Source organism: Chenopodium quinoa, unplaced genomic scaffold (genome assembly GCF_001683475.1).
Source record: "Chenopodium quinoa cultivar QQ74 unplaced genomic scaffold, ASM168347v1, whole genome shotgun sequence".
In the NCBI taxonomy this organism is placed as follows: Eukaryota; Viridiplantae; Streptophyta; class Magnoliopsida; order Caryophyllales; family Amaranthaceae; genus Chenopodium; species Chenopodium quinoa.
Genome location: NW_018743858.1, coordinates 1,328,652 through 1,352,475, shown reverse-complemented (window position 1 = coordinate 1,352,475; position 23,824 = coordinate 1,328,652). Strand labels below are relative to the sequence as shown.

Sequence of the window (23,824 nt, the reverse complement as noted above, 5' to 3'; positions counted from 1 at the left end):
TTTATACTAATATTTGTTTCCCTTGTATTTTGATACTTTTTTGAATTTTTTTGAAGTATATAGATTATAATTTTACTTTTGTTTGTTAATAATTTGTGATCAAAAGTATTATATCAATTTGTATATGAAAATTGAAAACAATTAATCCGAATTTTCACATACTACGTATGTTGAAACTATTTGTTTATTATCTTCATCTTTTATATTTATTCATAGAAAAAGGCCCAACTTTATAAAATTGCACATGGCCCCGAAAATCTTTGCCAACCCCCTGACTGACAGAACAAAAACCACTCTTGACCATCAAATTTTATTTTCAATATTAAGGTTGAACATGAACTGTCAATACAACTTTACATGCTACAAGAGCATGTTTTGTAGGTTTCATTAATTAAAGGCAACAGGATGTTTTTATATCCTCTCTTTTTGCAGTTTATATACAAGTATATACTTCCTCCGTTTCTTGTTAGATGACACATTTTATTAAAAACATGGTAATTTACACTTCAGAAAAACAAAGGCAACCGATAACATAAAACTACTATTAACAAAAAATGATAATACACAAGCTTCTGAAAGTGATGGCAGCTATGCTAAAAACATAGAGCTCTTTCACTTCAGGTCTGGCTTTTAAGTAAAAAAGAAAAAAAAAAGTGTAAGGAGTCTAGAATATACATCATTCGTGTACAATCGCTTAACTAAGAATCAGGCTGTTCTGTTTTCAAAGGCGCTGCAGATGAGGTAGTGGCACCGTTTCCATTCTGAATGTATAGACTGTTTGACACAAGAGAGTCGCTTACCAGGCCAGCATCAGTATCAAATTTCAGTGCTCCCCTAACATTCCTGTGAAGATTAAGAGGTGCACAATCAGCACAATCACATATAGCATAAGTCTTACTGAAGTCAGTGAATCAAATCTATACCTATTCAAACGATCATTTATGGCAGTCAGATCTTTGGAAGGGCTTTGAAAAGCATGAGTGCTTTCCCCCACACAAGCATAGTAGCTCTTAGAGCTGTTTGAAATTAGAGCGTCCATCTACAGTGGAAATTGTGAAAATCAGATACGTGAGAGTCAGTGTTTAGTGAACTAAAACTATTTGGCAATGTCAAAGACAGCTCAGAAATTTATGTTGGATAAGATACGGTGTGAATCTTGGTTAGCAGAACCTTGCAAAAGGATATAACTGAAACTGTAATAGATTCAGATTCCATAGTACAGATTTATGTTAAAGCCCTCTAGAGAAATCTTGACCTATATCCATGGAAAACACCAATAAAGAGAACAAAATGCCCTGGCTCTTATATACTTATTCTTCCAGGACCAAAAGAATTAAACTCAATATAAATACTTTGTAAGAGAACTAATGAGAACCTTGGATGAGCGCAATGGGGAGACATAGACATTCTTTGACACTTTCTTCGGAGACATGTCAGGAAGACTTGGAAATGTAGATAATTTCGGTGATCCAGGGCATTGACCTAATCAACAAGTAAAAAATGAAGCTAAGCCTTGCTAACAATGAAAGTTTATGTTTTCTTCTTTTCATTCTCTATATAAGCAAAAACAAAATACTCATCACAAAGCATACCATCTTTGTCATTATTACTTTCGGGAATTAAGTCAGTTCTCGTGCATGCAGCACGAGGGCCAAGCTCAACGAGAAGAGGCTTCACAGAAGGAATAAACACCTCGTTGTAAAATGTTATGATGTCAACATAATCCTGCCCTTGTCTCTGTTAGAAGATCAAACGAAAGCTCAGATTTTAGCCACCTTACCAATAAGGTTAAAAACACTTGTTAGCTACAGTACTACTTAAGCAGCTTTCACTGAACTTACATTTCTGCGTGAAGAAGACCAGTCAACAAATACATTGCGAAAAACATGGGGTTTACATTGAGGCTGCTTGCGGTAGTTTAAAATAATCTCCTTGAATGTAAGCTCATATTGAGAAATCTGAAAACAAGCAAAGTTATTCAAAATGTTCAAGAAGCATAATGTGAGAGCCAAGTTAAGCCCCATTATATTGTTGAGATTTTGTTTTAGTTAAGTTGATATATACAGACCTTTGCAACTCCATAGACAGAACACAGGATTATTTGGTCAATGTGGCGATTGAAATATAGTGAGGTCCGCTGATTAAGAATTTTCTGGAACAGACAGTATACACTCTCCCTCAATTGTTGAGTCTCAGATTGCTTGTCAGGCTTTTCTAGCCTTTCAATTATACCATTTATTCTGACAGCGGCCAACTTCACAATCTGATACAAAAATGCAAAATATCTAAGTTATAATTCCAGCAGAAGGTCCAACTATCCAAACCAAGCAACAATTTTATATACAGTAATACTTTTGCTTTTATTACTTGCAACACTTTCCATTTCACGCTTGCCAATGCAATATTTCAATCACCAATACTATTAATTACCGGTATGTAAAAAATTATAAAATTTGATATTATTAAAGTGTAAATCAAGACTGATCTAACAAGATCCCACATGACTATATCTTTCCTTAGTTAAAAGTCATCAATGCTAGTGTTTTTGGGGGAAGTGTAGGAGTATATGAATAGTGTAAAAGTCAAAGTGGAATACATAAAAAGTGTATAAGTTAAAATGGAGTATATGAATATTGTAAAAGAAAATTAAAACAGTGGAAGTATTTTTTTAGGGAAGGGAGAGGGACTGAGGAAAAGGCCACAGAGTAAATATGTGAAATTCGAATACAAGATAACCGAGTGGCATTTAGTAAGAGGCGCCATATCAGGCAGCTAAGTTGGATGAGGAAGAGCAGGGACAACAACAAAGACCAATTAGAAAAGTGTAACTCCTATGGCCAATACCCTATTGTAACAAGAACTGGTATCAGACGAAACAAGTTGATTTGGTAAAAAAAATACTAATATTTCTATTTCAAAAAATTAGGAACTGGTTGGCACTTGGTTACCCAAATTAAAATTGGATTTTTAAAAGCCAAATGAAAAAAAGAAATATTAAAATCTGTGTTTTTTTGTTTTTTTTTTTTTTTTTCATCTAACAATCATATCTATAACCAGGGTACCTGGTGGTTCCAAAGTTTTAGGAACCGGTTTTTTGACTTTCGGTTCTGTTCCACTTCCTAAAACTTTGATCGGGTACCCCGGTTGTAATCACCCATAGGCACAGGCATAGTCAAGGCTTGGAGAAAAGGCTGTCTAGTTTTAAAGAGAACAGTTAAAATCAATATAGATGGGTCAAAAAACTCCACAACCAGAGCTCACCAAAGATCAGGGGCATTCAATTTGCTGCTAAAAGCATTAGTCTTTCATATAGTCAAACCTTACTGAGGAACATATTGATCCCAAATACACTAAAGATCAGTAAAACTAAGTCAAGATACTCAACAAACAGAGTGCAAATGACCAAGAACACTCAGTTTGCTGTTAAAATGCACTAGCATCTCATACCTTACTGAAGAATATATTGATCCCAGTCTCTGCACAAGTTTCTCCTCCACCACCAGGACTCAGCCTTGTTGGACTGAAAAAACACCAGAACCCAAAGTACAAATAAATCTTCCAAATCAAAGTAACGAAAGATGCCTTTTTCAAAACACTAAAAAAAACATAAATAAATATGAATTTACAGGTCCTTCCAACTAACTTAATAGTTTACACTTTACAGTACCTTGCAAAAGCGGACTGCAAAGCTGGAGGAGTTAACTTCTGCTTGAGGTTGTTTATTAAACGATCCTTAACAGGTGATGTAAAAGAGCTGCGCTCTACAAGAATGCTACGATACTCTGTGCAAGCTCTTTTTGGAGACCTAATATCTCCATTTGTTGCTACAAATGACAGCACGGAGATAATATATAGTCAGAAAATTTGTAATTTACACTGCAATAACATACTTGTCACAAATCTAAAACAAGTAGCAACAGCCAACAGGAGAGAGTTTGACCGTAGATCTCTACTTATGACACGATACTATCTCAATCCCTTGTCTAAACAATGCAATCTATAGGGCAGGAGACTAGGAGAGCAGAGAGTCAGAATATGCTTATTTTGACAAAATATATACAGGGAAGCAGGAAACATAAGATTCCCGAAACCTGCATAATCCTCAAGCTAAATTTCCTAGAACCCTCTCTTCTCCATTGTTACATAACCTAACAGTTGCGCAAACTGTGATAAGCTTGCACCAAACTGATTCGGTCGTGAAAACTACATAATCAACACCCAAGTCACAAAACCCCATATGTAAACAGCTCAAACAGTCTGAATTCACATTATGTGTTTGATTAATTATTTGAAGATGTTAAAAACCGAATAGAATTTTATTTTGTGGGGGAAGAAAAATAAGATGACTGATTTACCTGCTGCAGTCTCATTTTTAAATGATGGCAGAGGAGGTAAGCCTCCAGTGGATATGTTAATATGTACAGCAACTGCATCTAGGGAGGGCATTGGCTCAGCCAGCAATCCGAAATGATTTATTTCAGCAGACAGAGCTGGTCTCGCAATAATCAAAGAATTGTACATTGAGGAACCCTTTTCCCAAACCATGCTCTCCAAAAGTCTCTCTTCCAAGGAATTTAAATGCCTTCTAAGCTCTCTTGGAAGAGAATCCTCATGTCTGATAAAACTTTCAATCACCTTACTAAGATCAAAAGCTGTAATGCCAGTTTTCTCTAATACTGCTGGAAACAACATTGTCACTGTCTTATGAGTGGCCAAAACCAGTTCTGCAGAACACGCAAGCATGCATCTGTGAAACCTTTCATTGGTTAGCAAAGAGGTCAAATTATTTGCATGCAACAACTGAGCCTCTGCTGTGCACATTGTTTCTAAAACCCTGTAGTACAGTTTTAAACCTTCCAGCCGTCTTTGTTGTGCCCATATGTTGTCCGTCAAGTTAGAATTTGGTAGACTCCCAGAAACACCTCTCTCCCCAAGAGCACTATTAGGAAAAATGGCTTCCATAATAATATGAGCTCTACGTACAACCTCATTACTTATATTCCTATCACATGACATAAAGTACTTCTCCAGCTCAGGAGATGGCTTGGATGGAAGTGGAGAAATGTAAGTACGAAGCCACTTGGCAGTTGTCATTGCAGTGCTCACTGGTGTAGATATCATTCTTATGTTGACACCACCACGAGCCCCATTTACATGAAGTGAAGGTGATCGGCAAGGTGAAAGTGGACTTCCAATTGTTTTTGTTGGAGAGGTCATTACATCTAAATTTCTCTGAATTTACGAGTTAAATAAAATAAAATAAAATAAAATAAAATAAAAAAGGAAAGAAAGAAAGGATTATTAGAATGCATTAAAACTTTATTTATATATTACCCCTAGTCTTTACTATATAATGAAATCACACACCACTTTAAGCCTTTCCAATTCATGGTACAGGTATAAAATAAATATACTAGATAAAATAAAAAAAAAAAAAATAAAAAAATAAAAAAAAAAAAAATCTATAACATTGTAAAACTTAATTGAGGGATTTATAACCATTCTCCAAGTGGTAGGAGACTCAAAAGTGCATGGGGATAAATGATATAAATCATATAATATAGCGTGATATTCACAAAGGGTTGTATAATAAATTTGCACATTAAATAAAAATTACCTTAGTACCACTTATGTTAATGGCACCTCCAGAAAGACTCCCTGATCCAAGTAGGCTGTCATCTATATTAACAAAGACTCTTTCATCTATATCACCCTTGTTCCAGATTGCAGCATCATAATCCTTCTCTAACAGGCTAATACAATTGGGAAGTGACGAGTCTTCCAACAAGTCTTCAAAGTAAGTCAAATTATCTGCAATCACTAAAGATAGTAATTGAGCTAGCCTGGGTCAAATTACTGTTAAACAGTCAAATACAAGAGCATAAATCTTACTGACCTGGGTCAATGTTGACTAGATTGTCACTTTTGCATTCTGATGCTGTACATGGTTTTTTCTTCAAAATCTCTAAAATCAATTCATTAGCTTTCTCCATCATTTGCTTCACCTCATCTTCAGAAGTGTCATATTTTTGGCAAAGTGACACTATCAGGTTCACACCTCGATCACTTTTCTTTTCTGAAACAGAAACTTATTCCCATCAATTTCTATCCGCAGATAGTAGAGTTACCCCTCCTCTCTAAACACCAAGGAAAGAGGTTAATACAGCCAAAGAAAGAGAACATTAATCTATTATGAGCACTGTACCAAATAATGGCGAGTCAAGAACATTGAACTTCCTCAATTGAGCAGGGATGTGAATGATCAAGATAGCCTGCATCAAATTTAGCTTTTTAAAATGGCAGCTAGCAGTGAATTTGAAGTATATTCAATGGTTCAAGAAATTTACATAAATCTAAAATCCTGATTATGAAAATAATCACTATACAAATTCAGACCACTTTGTAAACTCGTTCAAGTCTTCATGTTTCTTGCATTTAATAAATCCTTTAGAGAGGAAACATCCACAATTCCACAAGTCAATACTACAAGAAGTGATAAGTCTTAACTTACCAATACAGAGACTAATCCATTAGTGCAGGTTACTAGGTCCTTAAATCTGCTGAATGCATGGACACGAAGAGCCAGAAACAGTAGCCATCCAAACCTATAATAGTCTGAAATGCTATCAGAGGAGGAGGTGCTTGCATCAGCAACTTCCTTATCTGCTTCATTCGTCTTGAAAAATTCTTGGTATGCTCGCTTGTAGTACCTTAAAAAGACATGACACAGCAATTAGTCCCAATCAATATCTCACACTAAATTTGTTCAAACAAATTCTGCAAAATAGGGTGAGAAAATGTTGAAAATTCTAATATAAGAGATTATAAGGTAGCTTAATATTAGGAACAATTGATTCCAAAGGGTTCATTGCGTAAATGATAAATGTCCCCGACACAAAATCCAAACTGGAATTTGACCTCATCATAATGATAGTGCATGTATGCTCATTCACAATTTGAGAAGATTAGAAATGCTACATAGTGCATGTATGCTCTGCTATGCCAAACATGATATCAGCAACCACAGTACTGTACACGAAGTATGGGCTTTTCCCTCTTCCTAGTTCCCACAGTTGCATTTAGCATGGTTTGTACAGTACCCAATAATGAAGAAAGCTTTTACTATTCCCAAGTGTTCAATCTGTCTTAAAATACAGTCAGGGGTTATCTTCTTAGTTTCCCCCTCATACAGCTTACATTATTAGAGTTACACCGATGCATCATCAGTTTTGAGAGAATTTAGACGTGGTAGACAACTAATAATCTGCAAACAATTTAACTCTCTATTCAAACACAGCCAGTTTCAAAAGTAATCATTGCCTAAACAAATTTTTAAAAAAAAAACATCGATAAAAAAAAAAAAAAAAAAAAAAAAAAAAAAAAAGAGAATAGATAAGTTTAAGAAAGGCCAAGAATAAATAAGCTGCACACACTCTAAATGGAAAATGGCCTAAGAATAAATTTTAACAATGAGAAACAATGAATATATAATATGAGTATATCCAATGAATCAAGAAAGCTAGTTGTCGACTACAACTATAGACCATAAGAGAAACGATAACAAATTTAGTCAGTCTTCAGAATATAGCAAGAAAAATACTATGGCTAGCAAAGTGTGACTCCAAGACAGAACTCTGAGGTTAAATAAAAGCAAGTCTCTGCTCATGGTAAAAGCAAATCAGATAAGTAAAATAACAGTTTACCCTAATATGTTAATCTCGTCATAATTCAAATGAAGTTCTTCAACAACATCGCAGCTCAACTTTTTATGTCCGCCATAGATGGTATAAGGGAGACTTTACCAATTAAAAAGTTTACATTACAGGTTTACATGAAAACCACATAAAAAAGACAAATATCCGTCATAAAGTTTACATTATAGTTATAAGCTACGCAGTAAATCTGGCATGATTTGCAAAAGCCCAGTTTTAGTAAATTTTAGTCCACAAAACAAAGACATATACTCAGAAAAGAAAAACAGTACAGAAAGAGAAGACCTACTTGCTTAAAAGGCTCAAATGCACAAAATTGGCCTGCAACTCTTTCACCTGATCAAAGAATGAGTGGATACTACAATACATTAAACAAAGAAAAAGCATCTGTAGGCAGATGTTCCACATACCTCGAGTCTCTTCTCCCAATCTTCACCATACATGCTACTTAAGATTGGGCCAATCTTAACAACAAATTGAGGAAGCTCTTTGAAGAAATCTACAAGACTGGTAAAAGAAAATAGTAACAATCACATCCTTAACAGCAAAATCGGTCCACTTATAAAAATGTTATAATCAAAATCACAGGGAGACGAAGTACTTCAACTTCACGGCTTTTAGTATCTGACACAAAGTAACTCCACTCTGATTGCCACCTTCATTCTTATCACTTGTAGTTTCCTCACCCAATCTCTTTCTGGTGTAGAGAACAAAGGCAAAAAAATATCTCTCTAATTCCTCTGGCTGAAATCAGAGATGCGCAGAAATATAAGAAATTGAAAGTAAACATGAATAACAAACAACTATCATGATAAACTACATTACTTGGACTCTTCATTTCACCTTAGTACCGAGTACAATCCTAGACAATCTGACATGGAGCTGGACACTTCCATACTCCATTTTGGGTCAAATCAAGATATAAGACGGACACTTGGATATGGACCCATGTCCAACACAAGTACCCGAGTCCAAGTAACATAGATTATAAAGCCTACTCAAGATGAAAAAGTACCGTTGTGCTTCCGATAGGCGACACATTATTCAACAAAATATTTTTGCTATCAGTAAACAATTTCAATGCATCCGAAAACATCATTTCATCCAACGAAAATTGGTTCTGCGAATAAGTTTAAATTACAGAGTTAAACCCCAAATCCTGTAACAAACTAGGCAATTTGAACGGAAAAAATTGAAAAAGTATAAAGGGTTCTCATAACCTTAAAGATTCAGCATTTAACAAATTATATGAAATTTCTCAAGATTCAATAGAATTAAACAAGAATAAACACAAATACCTTGCAAAGGTCGGTGAATCGAGCTTCAATCTCACCATTGTTATCACTATTCAAATCAGCAGGGCTTGATTCCTCCATTTTTACAACAAAAGGACTCATGAATTTCTGACCAAAACCCACACCAAAATCACCCAAAAGAAAAAATCTCAAAATATATTCATAAAATCAACAAAACTAACAACAATAACCCATAAAATGATAAATAAAAACAAAGGCTAAAATTTTGCAAGAAACTTAACACACTATTATAAAAAGAGTGTAGAACAAAGCCTTGGATCGAAAACAATTGCAAGATCGAGAACAGGGTATTGAAGGTTAAGCAAAGCTTTGAAGTTTGTCAAAGGAGTTGTCGGCGAAGAGGGTGTTGAAGGATCGCTAGTGATTTGTAGGTCGGCGACGTCGTCGGCGGTTGAGAAAGAAAAAGGAGAGAAATTGAAGAAGATGAACAGCTTTTGGTGAACTGAGCTTGGCGGGTAATTGTTTGGCCTAGTACTCTGCAGTCTGCACATAACAATGTTTTTTCAGCACGGACTACGATGTAGTAGTTTTAGATTTAACCTAAGTATTGAGATCTCCATGTTGCATGAACCAAACGGACAATAGCAGCGTTGTGGTGAACCACTGAACTAAAAGACAATTTTGCGCTACTTCTTGGTGCAGTAGACGTGAAGTTGTCGCCCTCCAAGATAAGCACGGCATTGGAGTTTATGTGCACTAAAAAAAACCCAATTGAAACTCAGAGTACTTGCCCAAAAACAGAATGAAAAATCCTAGTGTTTAAAGTTTAGAGAAGAGAGAGAGCACGTGAGTTGTTGTGTATTTTCTGAAGATGCAAAGGTTGGTATATACAGGAGAAAACAGAAGGCAACGACCAGGATAAAAGGGGGAAAAAACGACCAAAAAATTAAGGCTAAAATTGAAGCAAACATTTAGCCAAAAATCAAGGAAACGACAGTAACAGTCAGCCCATTAACCTCCACAGTCAAATGGAATAAATATTGTAATTGATTACAATATTCCAAAACAAGGTCAGCTTAAAAGGAAATAAAATTTCTCCGAAAAGATAGATGGCACACAGCCCATCCATCGCATTCCCCAAGGCCCGAGACTCGAGCCCGACCCGACTCAGCGCGCGGGCGTGTGTGTGTGGTATAAGACCAACCTCCCACTTACTCAACTAGGTAGTACTGTAGACACCTGATTGTGTCTCCCCAAAAACCAAACCTAGTGATGAGTACCTTTCACGTCTTTGATTATTGAGTTAGGTGAAGAGTTGAAGAGTCTTGTGAATTTCCCTTTAGCCTTGACCATTTATAACCTTTCCTAAAATGTTTTTAGCCAAAATCATTTATTTCGTATCTTTAAATCAAAATCATTCATTTCGTGTCTTTGAAAATCATTCATTTCGTGTCCTCTTTATAAAAATGTCCAAACCAGTTTATTTTTGGTCCATAATCATGGTCCAATTATTGTGTAGTTGGGTGGAGTTTGAAAAGAGCTTTTCAACGACATATTACAAGCCCAAATCCAACTAATAATGAAGAAGTTATTGCCAAAATACTAAACCGAGTCCGAACCAAGCCTTACCTGACACCTAATGGCCATGTGGAGGGTCCATTAACCTTAACCTCATTCCTAAACCAATTAGGATTTATTACAAGCTTCTAGAATCCTTTAGAAGGTTATTTTCGATCCTAAAATCCTTAGGATTTATTATTAGCTTCTAGAATTCTCTGGAAGGTTCTAATTTATCCTGTTTTTGAAAAGATAAAGATTTAAGAATTTTACATCGGATAAAACATCTGTTTTTCAATGATCCTAACCCCGGTCAAAATAGAATACGTACAAATATTCGGTTAACCCAATATGATTGGGAATAGAATTCCGTACGGATTCAATCTTTCAAAAAAACCATCGCTGAGCGACAGCACCATCATGCCGCGACAAGGCTGTCGCGCCGCGATGGAATCTGTTTTACTCCGAGTCGGATTCTGACTCTTTTCTGATCCTTCGACCCTCTTTTTTCATTATAAATAGAGGTCGTTTCACCCCATTTTCAATCATCAACATGCTTAATCACCAACAATCATCATCAAATCCTCCCTCTAAGCTAAAGCTTTTCTCTCACTCTTCTTTCTTGATTTCTAGCCTTAGCCTAAACACGTCCTAATACATCCTTGATACTTTTCCCTAAACAAACACCATACCTCATTCACGAGCTTCGAATACTCCTAGCCAATGTCAAAGTTGCCTTCGACCTCGACGTGAAAGGTTGATAGTTCTGAGGGTTTGGTCCCAAATCTATATTTCAATTCTTATTTGATTTATTTGGTTTATTTGACTTAATCTTTCTTGAAATTTACTAACGTGTATTGTTTTGATAGAAAGAAATACGAGGTGTAATACCCTGTATTTTTGAAACGCATTTTCTAATTGATTAATTGATTAATTAATCAATTATCATTTTCTAAAAAGGGTATTTTAGTAATTTATTTTACTATTTGAATTTTGGAGCCAAAATGATATTTGAATTTTATCGCCAAAAGTATTTAAAAACTTAATTATTATTTTTGGATTTTGGATAAGATTTATTATCCACTTATTTTATTTAAAAATCGGATTATATATATATATATATATATATAATTTTTAATTAAACAAATTATATTTTCTTATTTATTTAATTAGAGCCGAAATTAATTAGTTAGGAATTTTTGGATTTTCTTAGTGAAGAAAATCTAATTTTTCTTAGTTAATTGGTGAATAATTGGTATTTTCCTAATTAATTATTTTATACAAAATATATTATTACACAATCATTTTTATCCCTTAAATCTAGCAAAATAATTTCCTAAATTCTACATAAGGGGTTCGAAAATTTGAGCTATGGAAGCTCAAAATTTTCGGCCACCTTGGTTGGATTTTGGGGTGATTTATTTTGGTAATTTGTATTTTTAATTATCTCCTTTAAATCTATTATTTTTCCTTAATTCTTATTTCCCATCTCCTAAATATTTGATCATCTTATTTCCCTACCTTATTTCATCCTTGATTATTCCCCAAGCAAAGCTATTTGCCATATTATTTTTCATGACAACATACTTTCAATAAATTAATTATTTCTTAGTCACCTTAACATTAAACTTTCCATAATTCTTTAGCTATCTTCTCCAAGTAATTTCCTTAATTCTTTTTTAATCATAAGTCTTCCTACATTATCCGACCATAATTCTTGCATGAGCTAGCCTATAAATAACCCTTGATCCATGGCTAAACACTCACACCAAAACTCTCTAATTCTCTTCTCTTTTTCTCACCTTTTCTTGCGCCAACCACCATCGGTCACCACCCTCCACCATCACCCACCACTGTCAGCCACCACCTCCGACGCCGACCACCGGCAACAGCCACCTGTCGGCGCGCTGCTGCCCTCCTTTGCTGCCACTTCTTCTTCCTCTTTTCCTTGGTTTATAAAAATTATTATTATTATTATTATGGGGGATTTATAAAAATTGAGTAGTTTTAATTAAATAAAATCAAATTTTATTCAAGTTTATGAAAAGTAATTTATAAGGTTCATGTACATATAGTTAGGGGTTTTATTTTAATTGTTGTGATTATTTGTTAGTTTTATATTAATTAAGGTTACATTAATTTATAGGGTGTGTTTGATCAAAGTTCTTGAAGTCCCTTTTTGTGTTGCTAGCAAGGATCAAAGGTACATTTAGGTGGCTAAACTAGATATCTTTGAAATTGATTGGATTGAATAAGCATGTTTGGTATAATTTTTATGGTGATTGAATTAATTTGAATTGAATTATGATTTATGAAATAAAAGCATGTTTAAAGAATTGATTTTGATAAATAAATTGAGGATTGATTTTTGTATCATGTTTTGAAATGATTAAATTATCTATCATGTTTAAAAAGGTTTGATTTTGAAAGCATGTGGAATTAAATAAAAAGAAGTGTGAATTGTTATTATAAAGATTGGAATTATTGAATTAAAAAGGATTTATTGATTTATTATTATTAAAGCTTTACAAGCATATTGATAGTAATCCCACTATGCGGATTTGGTTGATAAGACTTTGGACTTTGTATGACCGAGTCTTTCCTCAAGAATAGCCTTGCAATATAAGGAGACTAGCTTGGAGGGTGTGCACACTTGGATGAGGAATTGGATTTAAAAAGAGGAATTGTTTTTATAATTAAGTATTTGAAATATTGGATTATTGGAATTGGTTTTTGAATAATGAGTTTGGAATTATTGGATTAATTATTTGAATTGGTTTAAAAAGCATGTTTGCAAATAAATTGAGTTTACTTATCTTGCACTTATCGTACTTAGCATATTTTGCTAATATGTATTTCCTATTTGTTTTGGTTCACCTTGTTTACCTTAATGGTAAGCAGTGTTGACTATTTTCAGGTGGAGTCAATAATTGAGCATATGGGAGTCCCAGGATGTTCTTCACCTAGTTTAGGAATATTGGTCCTTGTTTATATTTTGAGTACTCATAACATTGGTTATTATTTTTATTAATTATTAATAAAGAAAGAGTTTGAATTTTCGCTACGAAGTTGTAGTTTTAATTAGAAGTTTGGGTAGCCTTGCGTAATCACGCGACGGTAATACGCCTAAATCTATCTCTACGGTATAATTATACGTTTATACTGGTCTTTCCGTAGCGGGAGATTTGGGGGTGTTACAAAGTGGTATCAGTTTTCAAGGTCCTAAAAAGATTAAAATTGGGAAAAAAATGTGGGTAGACTTAAGAGGGCATATAGGATAGAGTTTCGCATCTGTGTGTGAAAATCAAAAGCTTTATTTTATATATAAAAACTATTTTCCTATTTGTAGAAAGATGATTGAGAAAAAGATTCTCGAGTACGTCTCTCTGTGTAGGCAAGGCTCTCCTCGACGCTGTAGGTAACTTACCTGGGAGACGCGTGCTCGACCATCTAATATCATGATTCAACTACATTATTATTATTTTTGAAACAAAAAGAATTGAAACTATTTGAAAGCTTGAGTTGTGTGATTATGTGTGCATTAAAGTTGGTGTTAAAAACACCTTAATCTATGGTCATAGCTAGGTCCGAAATTTTGAGTTATTGCCCATGGTTGGGTATCTTGAGTTATACTTGGTTGATTGAGTTATGAATTAAAAATGGATTTTTTAATTGAATTGCTTATGTGAATTGGTATTAAATTGATTGTTTTGCATGTGAAATAGATGGAAATGATTGATGAAATGAGAAAGAAATACATTAACTTACATTATTTGAAAGATGATGAAGTTAGTGTTAGTGAGTTTGTGACTGGCATAGTTACTTTGGCCTTAACCCTCTATGAACGATATGGATTGGAAGTGTTGACCCAACCACCTTAGATGATTCTTTTGGCCTTAGCCCATTTACTTAGAGTTCTCATATATGAACCTCTCTTTGACAAGTATGGGGATGTGATCAAGAAGAATGGGTTGTGGAATGAAAAACACCATCATGAAGTGAAGTGGTTAGCAACCATGTCTAACTTTAAAAGAGACTTGCAATATGTTGAACGTGACTATGAGCCTAGGAGGAAAGTGGTGAGATTTCCCAAACTCTCAAAGAATTCTACCTTGAGAGAAGATGAACAAATGTACTACTTAAATGCTCAACTACCTTTTTTATACCAAAAACGCCGTCATGCATTTGAGTCTTCTAGTGATGAGTCTATACCACCTCTTGGGAGGAGCAAGAATTACCCTTCTCTTTCACATACTCCAAGCTATGAACCCTCAAGGCGACCAAGCCCAAAAATCCATTTCCATGTTGCAAAAGGCCCAAAACTCGTACCCAAGAAGTTAATCAAAAGCCACCAAGTCCTGAATACCATCCATCTTCACCAAAAGTTCAACAAAAGCCCAATGCTTCTCCAAAGCCAACTTGTGGTTGTACTAGTCCACATAAAAGCCCAAATTACAACCCAAATTTAAGTTCAGGCCATACTCCAAGTTACAGTGGATATAACCCAACTTTCATGACTAACCCAATTGATAAGGGAAAGGCTAAGCAAGATGATCCTGACAATGATCCCAATGAGGATGACTATTTTGAGAGTGTTGTTTGAATGATTGAGTTATGCTATGTTTATTGCTTTCAATAATTGCCTTAGATGGCAAAGTTGTACTTTCGATTTAATTATTAACGAAATGAAGTTATTTTATTGAATTTTTCCCATGTTATGGAGTGAATTAAATGCTTATATGAGTAGAACTTGTTTTAATTTTCAAAAGTACGGTAATTATACCCAGGAAGTATGTTTACGAGGATGAAAAACCAAATGGGAAGTAAGCGCACTGGTTCCAAAGTAGGGAAGGTCCTTAGAAAGTTAATTCATATCACTGAAAACATCACGAAAGTGGTGAACCAAGGAAATCGTAATTCTGACTCTAACTCTTACAGTGAAGTTTTTAAGAGAGTTGTTGTAGCCAAACCACCTATTTACTAGGGAAAGGAAGACTCGACCAGTCATAAAAATTGGATTAGGGAGTTTGACAAGTTGTTTGATGCTATCAATTGCCCAAGTGAGTTGAGGGTGAACAATGATGTTTACTACTCGAGAAAGGAAGATGACTTATGGTGGGCCCAAAGAAAGGATGAGTTGCTGAAAAGACTTAACTTTAGGTGGGATGAGTTTAAGGAAGCCTTGAGGGAGAAGTTTTACCCTTCCTACTTGAGAAAGCAAAAGTGCATGAAGTTTACCAACCTGAGAATAGGGAACATGTCTATCAATGAATACTACAACAAGTTCATTGAGTTGATGAGGTTTGCCCCGGAAGTAGTCCCTACCGAAACCATCAAAGCTCAGAGATTTGAGCAAGGCCTAACCTTAACCCTCTAAGGGAAGCTAAGAGGAGTTACCTTTTAGACCTTAGATGAAGTCTATGGTCGTGTAGCCCACCTGTACAGAATCAAGGGGAGGGAGATGGAGAATTTTGGAGAGAAAAGGAAGAACCAGGACTCTTTTCACGGGGGTGAAAAGAGGCATAAGCTCAATGGTAGCTATCGGGGGAATTCTGGAGATATGAGGGACAACAAAGGGAACTTTGGGAAAGGGAATGGAGGCTAGCAGACCAATGTTAGAGGGAATGGAAACCAAAGGGGTGAGAGACCCAAGAGGAAGTACATATGCAAGCGGTGTGAGAAAGACCACCTAGGGAAGGACTGTGAAGGGAAACTGGTAACTTGTCGATACTGCCAGAAGTTGGGACACCGTGAGTATGAGTGTTACAAGAAAGAGGCTGATGTTAAGTCAAGGAAGGTGAAAGAGTCTAGTGCTCCTAGCAAACCATCTCATCCTAGTGGACCTACACCCAAGGCTGGAGCCAGTAGCATTGCGGGAGGTGATCCAAAGGGTCGTGTGTACATGATGAACACCCGTGAGGTTGAAATCGCTAATGATGTGGTAATTGGTGTTTTCCTTATATGTTCTTTGCCTGTGAAAGTTTTGTTTGATTTGGGGGCATCCCATTCTTTTATTTCTAAGAGAGTAGTTGGAATTCTTGGGTTAGAAAATCCTGAGTCATCTTCTCTAGATGTGTCTATTTTGTATGGGGTAGTGAGGAATCGTTCAAAGTTGTTGATGAGTGTGCATATTTCCATTTATGAGGTAGAATTTCCGTCAGATTTGATCGAGTTTGATTTGAAGGATCTTGATGTAATTCTTAGTATGGATTGGTTGGGAAGGTATGAAGCCAAGATTGATTGTGCAGCTGAAAAGGTTACTTTGACTAGCCCAAGTAAGTCTAGAGTGGAGTATAAAAAGGAAGGGAAAAGTTCAGGTTTGAGAATTATTTCTGTAATGCAGCTTTAGAAGCTGGTTAAGAAGGGTTATCCTTTGTTTATGTGTATTGTTCAAGAAGTCGGAAGTGAGGAAAAGAAGGGTGAAGGAAGTATTCCTGTTGTAGAAGAGTTTCCAGATGTATTTCTAGATGAGATTCCTAGTATGCCACCAGTGAGGGATGTTGACTTCACTATTGACCTAGTGCCTGGTACTGGACCTATTTCTAAAGCTCCATATGGGATGGCTTCAGCTGAGAAGAAAGAGTTAAAGACTCAGTTGGATGATTTGTTAGAGAAAGGTTATATTCGACCTAGTTCCTCACCTTGGGGAGCTCCAATGTTGTTTGTAAAGAAAAAAGATGGAAGTATGAGGCTGTGTATTGATTATCGAGAGTTGAATAAGGTGACAGTGAAGAATAAGTATCCAATTAGCAAGGATCGATGATTTGTTTAACCAGTTGAAAGGGGCTGAAGTGTTTTCAAAGATAGACTTAAGATCAGGTTATCACCAGTTGAGAATTGCGGAGCAAGATATTGCAAAGAGTGCTTTCAGGACCCATTTTGGTCATTATGAGTTCACAATTATGTCGTTTGGTTTGACCAATGCACCAACAGTGTTCATGGATTTGATGCATAGGATTTTCAGGCCATACTTGGACAAGTTTGTAGTGGTGTTTATTGATGATATCTTGATTTATTCAAAGGATGAAGAGGAGCATTTGAGACAAGTGTTATCATGTTTGAGAGAGCACCAGTTGTATGCCAAGCCGTCAAAGTGTGAGTTTTGGTTGGAAAAAGTGGCATTTTTGGGCCATGTGGTTTCCAAGGAAGGAGCCTTAGTGGACCCAAGTAAGATTCGAGCTGTTAGTGATTGGCCAACCCCAAAGAATGTGTCGGATGTGAAAAGTTCCTTGGGTTTGCAGGCTATTATAGAAGGTTTATGAAGGATTTTTCAAGGATTGCAAAGCCCATGACAAGTTTGATGAAAAAGGAGCATACGTTTTCATGGACTAAAGAGTGTGAGGAGGCATTTCAAACCTTGAAAGAAATGTTAACCACAACACTTGTGCTGGCTTTGCCTGATGGAAGTGATTTATATGATGTGTATAGTGATGCATCAGGTTTGGATTGGGATGTGTTTAAATGCAAAATCAAAGGGTGATTGCGTATGCTTCGAGGTAGTTGAAATTGCACGAAGGTAATTACCTAACCCATGATTTGGATTTAGCTGCAATAGTGTTTGCTTTGAAGATTTGGAGGCATTATTTGTCTGCGGTGACTTGTAGGATTTTCACGGATCATAAGAGTTTGAAGTACATTTTCACCCAAAAGCATTTGAATGGAAGGCAGAGGAGATGGTTGGAGTTTCTAAGTGATTATACGTTGGATATTCAATACCTTGAGGGAAAAGCTAATGTGGTGGTAGATGCTTTAAGCAGGAAGTCTGAACATTCAATGCATGTAATGGTAGTGCCAGACCAGTTGTGTGTGTAATTTCAGAAGTTGAATTTGGAAGTGATGGAACATGGAGAAGTGACTAGGATGTTGAATGCATTGGTGATTCAACCATCCATTTATGATGAGATAATGGAAAGTCAACTAGAAGATGAGAAGTTAAAGGCGATAAAGGAAAAGATCGATGAAGGTTAGGTGTTGGATTTCACCATTAGTGATGAAGAAAGTATTTGTTTTAAGGGAAGATGGTGCGTACCGCAGAGTCGTGGAGATTTGAAGCAGAGATTGATGGAGGAAGCCCATAATTATCCTTAATCAATGCATCCTGGAGGGGATAAGTTGTATAAGGACATGAAGAAGACTTTTTGGTGGCCTAATATGAAGAGAGAAGTAGCTGAATTTGTGGCCAAGCGTTTGACATGTCAGAAAGTGAAGATTGAGCATCGTAGGCCTCAAGGAAAGGTCCAATCCTTGGAAGTGCTCAAGTGGAAGTGGGATTCGATTTCCATGGATTTTTTTAGAGCATTGCCTAAGACCAAGGCAGAGAATGACACTATTTGGGTAATAATGGACAGGTTGACAAAGTCAGCAACATTTATACCCATGAGAAGTACTTGGACTATGGATCAGTTAGGAAGAGCTTATGTGAAGTTTGCGGTGAATTACCATGGGGTACCCACAGATATCATTTCGGATAGAGATTCCTGTCTAACTTTTGGCAAAGTTTGCAAAAGGCGATGGGGAACGAAGTTGCTAATGAGCACAACATTTCACCCTGCGACGGATGGTCAGATTGAAAGAACCATTCAGACATTGGAGGATATTCTAAGAGCAATGTGATGGAGTATCAAGGGTCTTGGGGAGACCACTTGGATTTGATAGAGTTTTCTTACAACAACAGCTATCATGCAAGCATTGGAATGGCACCATTTGAAAATTTGTATGGTCAGAAGTGTAGAAGCCCAGTTTTTTGGAATGATATAAGTGAGACAATGGTACTTGGGCATGAGATGATTGAGGATATGGTGAAACAAGTTAAGTTGATCCAAGAGAAGATAAAGGCAACCTAAGATCGACAGAAACTCTATGCTGATTTGAAAAGAAGACAGGAAGAATATGTAGTGGGAGAGAAAGCGTTGTTGAAAATTTCACCCATGAAAGGAGTGATGAGGTTTGGGAAGAAGGGAAAGCTGAGCCCAAAGTACATAAGGCCATATGAGATCATTCAGAAAGTGGGAAAAGTGGCATATAAGTTGGATTTGCCCAATGAGCTGGAAAGGGTTCACAATGTGTTCCATGTGAGTCAAACTCGAAAGTATATACTTGATGTGGCACATGTGTTGCAACCGGGAACCATTGAGATGGATGAGAATTTGACATATGAGGAAAGACCAGTATGGATTCTGGATTCTAAAGTGAGAAGTACAAGGAACAAGGATGTGAGAATTGTGAAAGTGTTATGGTCGAACCATAAAACTAAGGAGGCTATATGGGAAGTTGAGGCTGATATGAGGAAACGTTACCAGGAGTTATTTGCCTAAGGTTAATGGTCGAGTTACGGGGGTGTAACTTCTTTTAAGGGGGGTAGAGGGCAATAGAGTAGGTTGGAGTCTTAGTCGAGTTAGGATGTGCATGAAACAATAATTAAAAATGATTTTCATATCTCTTTTGGCTAAGTTTCAGGACGAAACTTCTTCTAAGGGGGGTATACTGTAATACCCCGTATTTTTGAAGCGTATTTTCTAATTAATTATTATTTCTATAAAGGGAATTTTAGTAAATTATTTTACTATTTAAATTTTGGAGCCAAAATGATATTTGAATTTTGGCGCCAAAAGTATTTTATTACTTTGTTATTATTTTTGGATAAGATTTATTATCAACTTATTTTATTTAAAAAAATATATATATATATATGTATATATTTTGGCTATTTTAATTAAACAAATTATATTTTCTTATTTATTTAATTAGGGCCAAATTTCCTAATTAATTAGCTAGGAATTTTCGGATTTTCTTAGTGAAGAAAATCTGATTTTTCTTAGTTAATTGGTGAATAATTGGTATTTTTCTAATTAATTATTTTATACAAAATATATTATTTACACAATCATTTTAATCCCTTAAATCCAGCAAAATAATTTCCTAACTTCTACATAAGGGGTCCGAAAATTTGAGCTATGGAAGCTCAAAATTTTTGGCCACCTTGGTTGGATTTTAGGGTGATTTATTTGGTAATTTGTATTTTTAATTATCTCCTTTAAATCTATTATTTTTCCTTAATTCTTATTTCCCATCTCCTAAATATTTAATCATCTTATTTCCCTAACTTATTTCATTCTTGATTATTGGAATTGGTTTTGGAATAATGAGTTTGGAATTATTGGATTAATTATTTGAATTGGTTTAAAAAGCATGTTTGCAAATAAATTGAGTTTACTTATCTTGCACTTATCGTACTTAGCATATTTTGCTAATATGTATTTCCTATTTGTTTTGGTTCACCTTGTTTACCTTAATGGTAAGCAGTGTTGACTATTTTTAGGTGGAGTCAATAATTGAGCATATGGGAGTCCCGGGATGTTCTTCACCTAGTTTAGGAATGTTGGTCCTTGTTTATATTTTGAGTACTCATAACATTGGTTACTATTTATTAAGTATTAATAAAGAAAGAGTTTGAATTTCCGCTGCGAAGTTGTAGTTTTAATGAGAAGTTTGAGTAGCCTTGCGTAATCACGCGGCGGTAATACACCTAAATCTATCTCTATGGTATAATTATACGTATTATACTGGTATTTCCGTAGAGGGAGATTTGGGGGTGTTACACGAGGCATCAAAGTAAGTAACTTGATTACTTAATTATTCTTTTGATATAGAAATCATGTTAGGATGTTTCTTTTGATTCCTAGTATCATGTTTAGGGTGTTAATTAATATTTCTAATGTCATGTTGGTTTATAGTATCATGTTTAGGATAATGCTTTGATCTTTATTATTAGTGACATGCTAGGATTTGTTATGAATGCATTTAGTATCATGCATAGGATTTTGCTATTAATCATGTTTTGATGAGATTATGATTATATTGATTATGATGTTATTATGATGATTATTGTTGTGTCAATTTATACATTCACTAGGCGAAATAGATAAATAGGCATCAGTTCGAACCCCCCCTAAGGCACCGATTTTGAACCGTTGGGGATTTGAGGGATGCCAAATCCCTAAAATTTTGGCGCCGGTTCAAAACCGGTGCCAACTAAAGCATTTTGGCACCGGTTAACCGGTGCCAACTTTAATGGCGCCAATTTTTTTTATTATTTTTTTTTTATTATTTTAAATGTAATTGGCATCGGTTTTAAGCATGAACCAGTGCCTTTAACTGGGTTTTTTTTTTTTTTTTTTTTTTTTTTTTGCGGCAATAATATATAATAATATTAATACTAATAAATATAATAATAATGAGATCATGTACATAATACCAATAATTAATAATAATAATAATTATTATTATAATATTAATATTAATAATAATAATTATTATGATAATAGTAATAATAATTAGTATTATTAATATATTAATAATAATAATTATTGTTATTATATTATTAATAATAATAATTGAAAATAATAACAATACATAAATATTGATAACAATCCCAAAATATGATACTAATTAGAAAAATGTGTCATAATTACAAACAATATTAATCAGTAATAATGTAGTACACTAGTTAAAAAAGAAATGAAATTTACAAATTAAATGTGATATAGGCCGCCAACATGTCTCGAATATCATTGAGTTCCTCGCTCGTGAACGGATGTCCCGTTTGTCCCTTGCTAAACTTGGAATACACAAAACGTAAGTTAGTAGGAGTGAATTATTGGGGTTATATATGCATGCATGTAAAAATACATTTACAAGTAAGACCTATTTGACTACTATGATACTTATTTCCTAAATTTCTAGTCTAGTGAACTTATACTTACTCAAAACATGTCTTTATCACTTATTTATAGGTGGTTAAGGCTTGAAATTACAAGAAAAGAGCAATTAAGGGGTTTTAGAACGCATTTTCAACCAAAATGGCCTAAGTAAAGCCATTTTGACTATTAGGATGCCTATTTCCTACATTTCTTGTCCAGTGAACTCATACTTACTCAAAACGTGTCTTTATCACTTATTTATAGGTGGCTAAGGCTTGAAATTACAAGAAAATAGCACTTGTGGGGTTTTAGAACGTAATTTCAACCAAAATGGCCCAAGTTAGGCCTATTTTACTACTATGATGCCTATTTCCTACATTTCTTGTCAAGTGAACTCAAACTTAGTCATAACATGTCATTATCACTTATTTATAGGTGGCTAAGGCTTGAAATTACAAGAAAATAGCAATTTAAGGGTTTTAGACCCATTTTCAACCAAAATGGCCTAAGTAAGGCCATTTTGACTATTAGGATGCCTATTTCCTACATTTCTTGTCTAGTGAACTCATACTTACTCAAAACATGTCTTTATCACTTATTTATAGGTGGATAAGGCTTGAAATTACAGGAAAATAGCACTTGTGGGGTTTTAGAACGCAATTTCAACCAAAATGACCCAAGTTAGGCCTATTTGACTATTATGATGCCTATTTCCTACATTTCTTGTCAAGTGAACTCAAACTTAGTCATAACATGTCATTATCACTTATTTATAGGTGGCTAAGGCTTGAAATTACAACATATAGTCTATGGCATACCTCTTCAAGCTGTTGTGTGTCTGTACAATGACTCACTATGTCAAACATAAATCTCATCACGTATAGGCCACAATCAACTCCGTTATCTTGTTGTGCGCACTAGCATAAGGAACAAAGTACATGAATCAAACATGCATAGAAAATTAGCAACATCTTACGCATTGTATATTACGAAAATCACAATATCATGTGGCATTACCTTCGGTGATTTCCATGTAGGACCTCGAGGAGCTCGAGAATTTATCTTCTTCATAACACTACATAGAAAAGTAAGTTCAAATTTGATTAGTATGATTAATATATGAGTTAGGTTATGATAATCAATAACAAGAATTAAAGCTATATTTACTTTTGCAGTATGGACTTCACGAGGCGCTTTCTTGGATGAGGTAACTAAGCAGAATAAAAAATGAAGATTGTGTTACTGGGAACACAAATCACCAGTAGGGTCCAATGATAACTATGTACATACATTCACACGAGACAAACAAATCAATAATTAGCCAAGTACAGCATATAAACTGGGAAAACAAATGAATTTGACAAGCATAATAAGACGTACTCCTCATAATATGGGGCGAATATAAACTTGTCTCCCGCACGCACTGATTCCCTGATACCCCGTTCAACATAGTACAACACGTCAGTGTGGTTGCCTAAGATTCTAGCAGTGGAGATCTGCTCAGGGCATAACCACCCAATTTGACACGGAGAATCAAGCTCCCATAAGTGCTCCTGGAGTGCTCTGCATGCATGATAATAGAATGTTAATGGAAAACCAA

At 35.2% G+C, this 23,824-nt stretch overlaps 2 protein-coding genes across 5 annotated transcripts; one reads left to right on the top strand and one right to left on the bottom strand.

Moving 5' to 3' along the window:
* Positions 1–505: 505 nt before the first annotated feature.
* Positions 506–9,549, bottom strand: LOC110686378 (retinoblastoma-related protein-like). 4 transcript variants are annotated; one of them, XM_021862979.1, is made up of 19 exons: positions 9,250–9,548; positions 9,011–9,115; positions 8,728–8,832; positions 8,314–8,456; positions 8,123–8,219; positions 8,002–8,048; positions 6,512–6,710; positions 6,206–6,272; positions 5,897–6,076; positions 5,618–5,820; positions 4,356–5,232; positions 3,668–3,824; positions 3,448–3,520; positions 2,069–2,263; positions 1,842–1,958; positions 1,593–1,737; positions 1,376–1,482; positions 924–1,039; positions 506–843 (listed from the first exon to the last, which is right to left on the bottom strand). In XM_021862979.1, exons 2-19 carry the CDS (start codon positions 9,107–9,109, stop codon positions 699–701), a joined length of 3,072 nt encoding a protein of 1,023 aa, XP_021718671.1. In that variant the 5' UTR covers positions 9,110–9,115; positions 9,250–9,548; the 3' UTR covers positions 506–698. The 4 variants fall into 4 exon arrangements, with proteins under 4 accessions (XP_021718671.1, XP_021718673.1, XP_021718672.1 ...); XM_021862981.1 differs by having other exon boundaries at positions 5,618–5,811; XM_021862980.1 differs by having other exon boundaries at positions 9,254–9,548.
* A 9,903-nt stretch (positions 9,550–19,452) lies between these two features.
* On the top strand, positions 19,453–19,839 carry LOC110686465. The gene has a single exon (XM_021863090.1). It carries the CDS (start codon positions 19,453–19,455, stop codon positions 19,837–19,839), a length of 387 nt encoding a protein of 128 aa, XP_021718782.1.
* Positions 19,840–23,824: the final 3,985 nt, after the last annotated feature.

Coding starts and splice junctions, on each gene's coding strand:
- LOC110686378 (XM_021862979.1), bottom strand. CDS start 9,109: ATGAGTCCTTTTGTTGTAAAAATGGAGGAATCAAGCCCTGCTGATTTG. Junction 8,220..8,313: donor CTAAAAGCCGTGAAGTTGAA/GTACTTCGTCTC, acceptor TTCTTTTACCAG/TCTTGTAGATTTCTTCAAAG. Junction 6,273..6,511: donor ATGGATTAGTCTCTGTATTG/GTAAGTTAAGAC, acceptor AATTTGATGCAG/GCTATCTTGATCATTCACAT.
- LOC110686465 (XM_021863090.1), top strand. CDS start 19,453: ATGAAAGGAGTGATGAGGTTTGGGAAGAAGGGAAAGCTGAGCCCAAAG.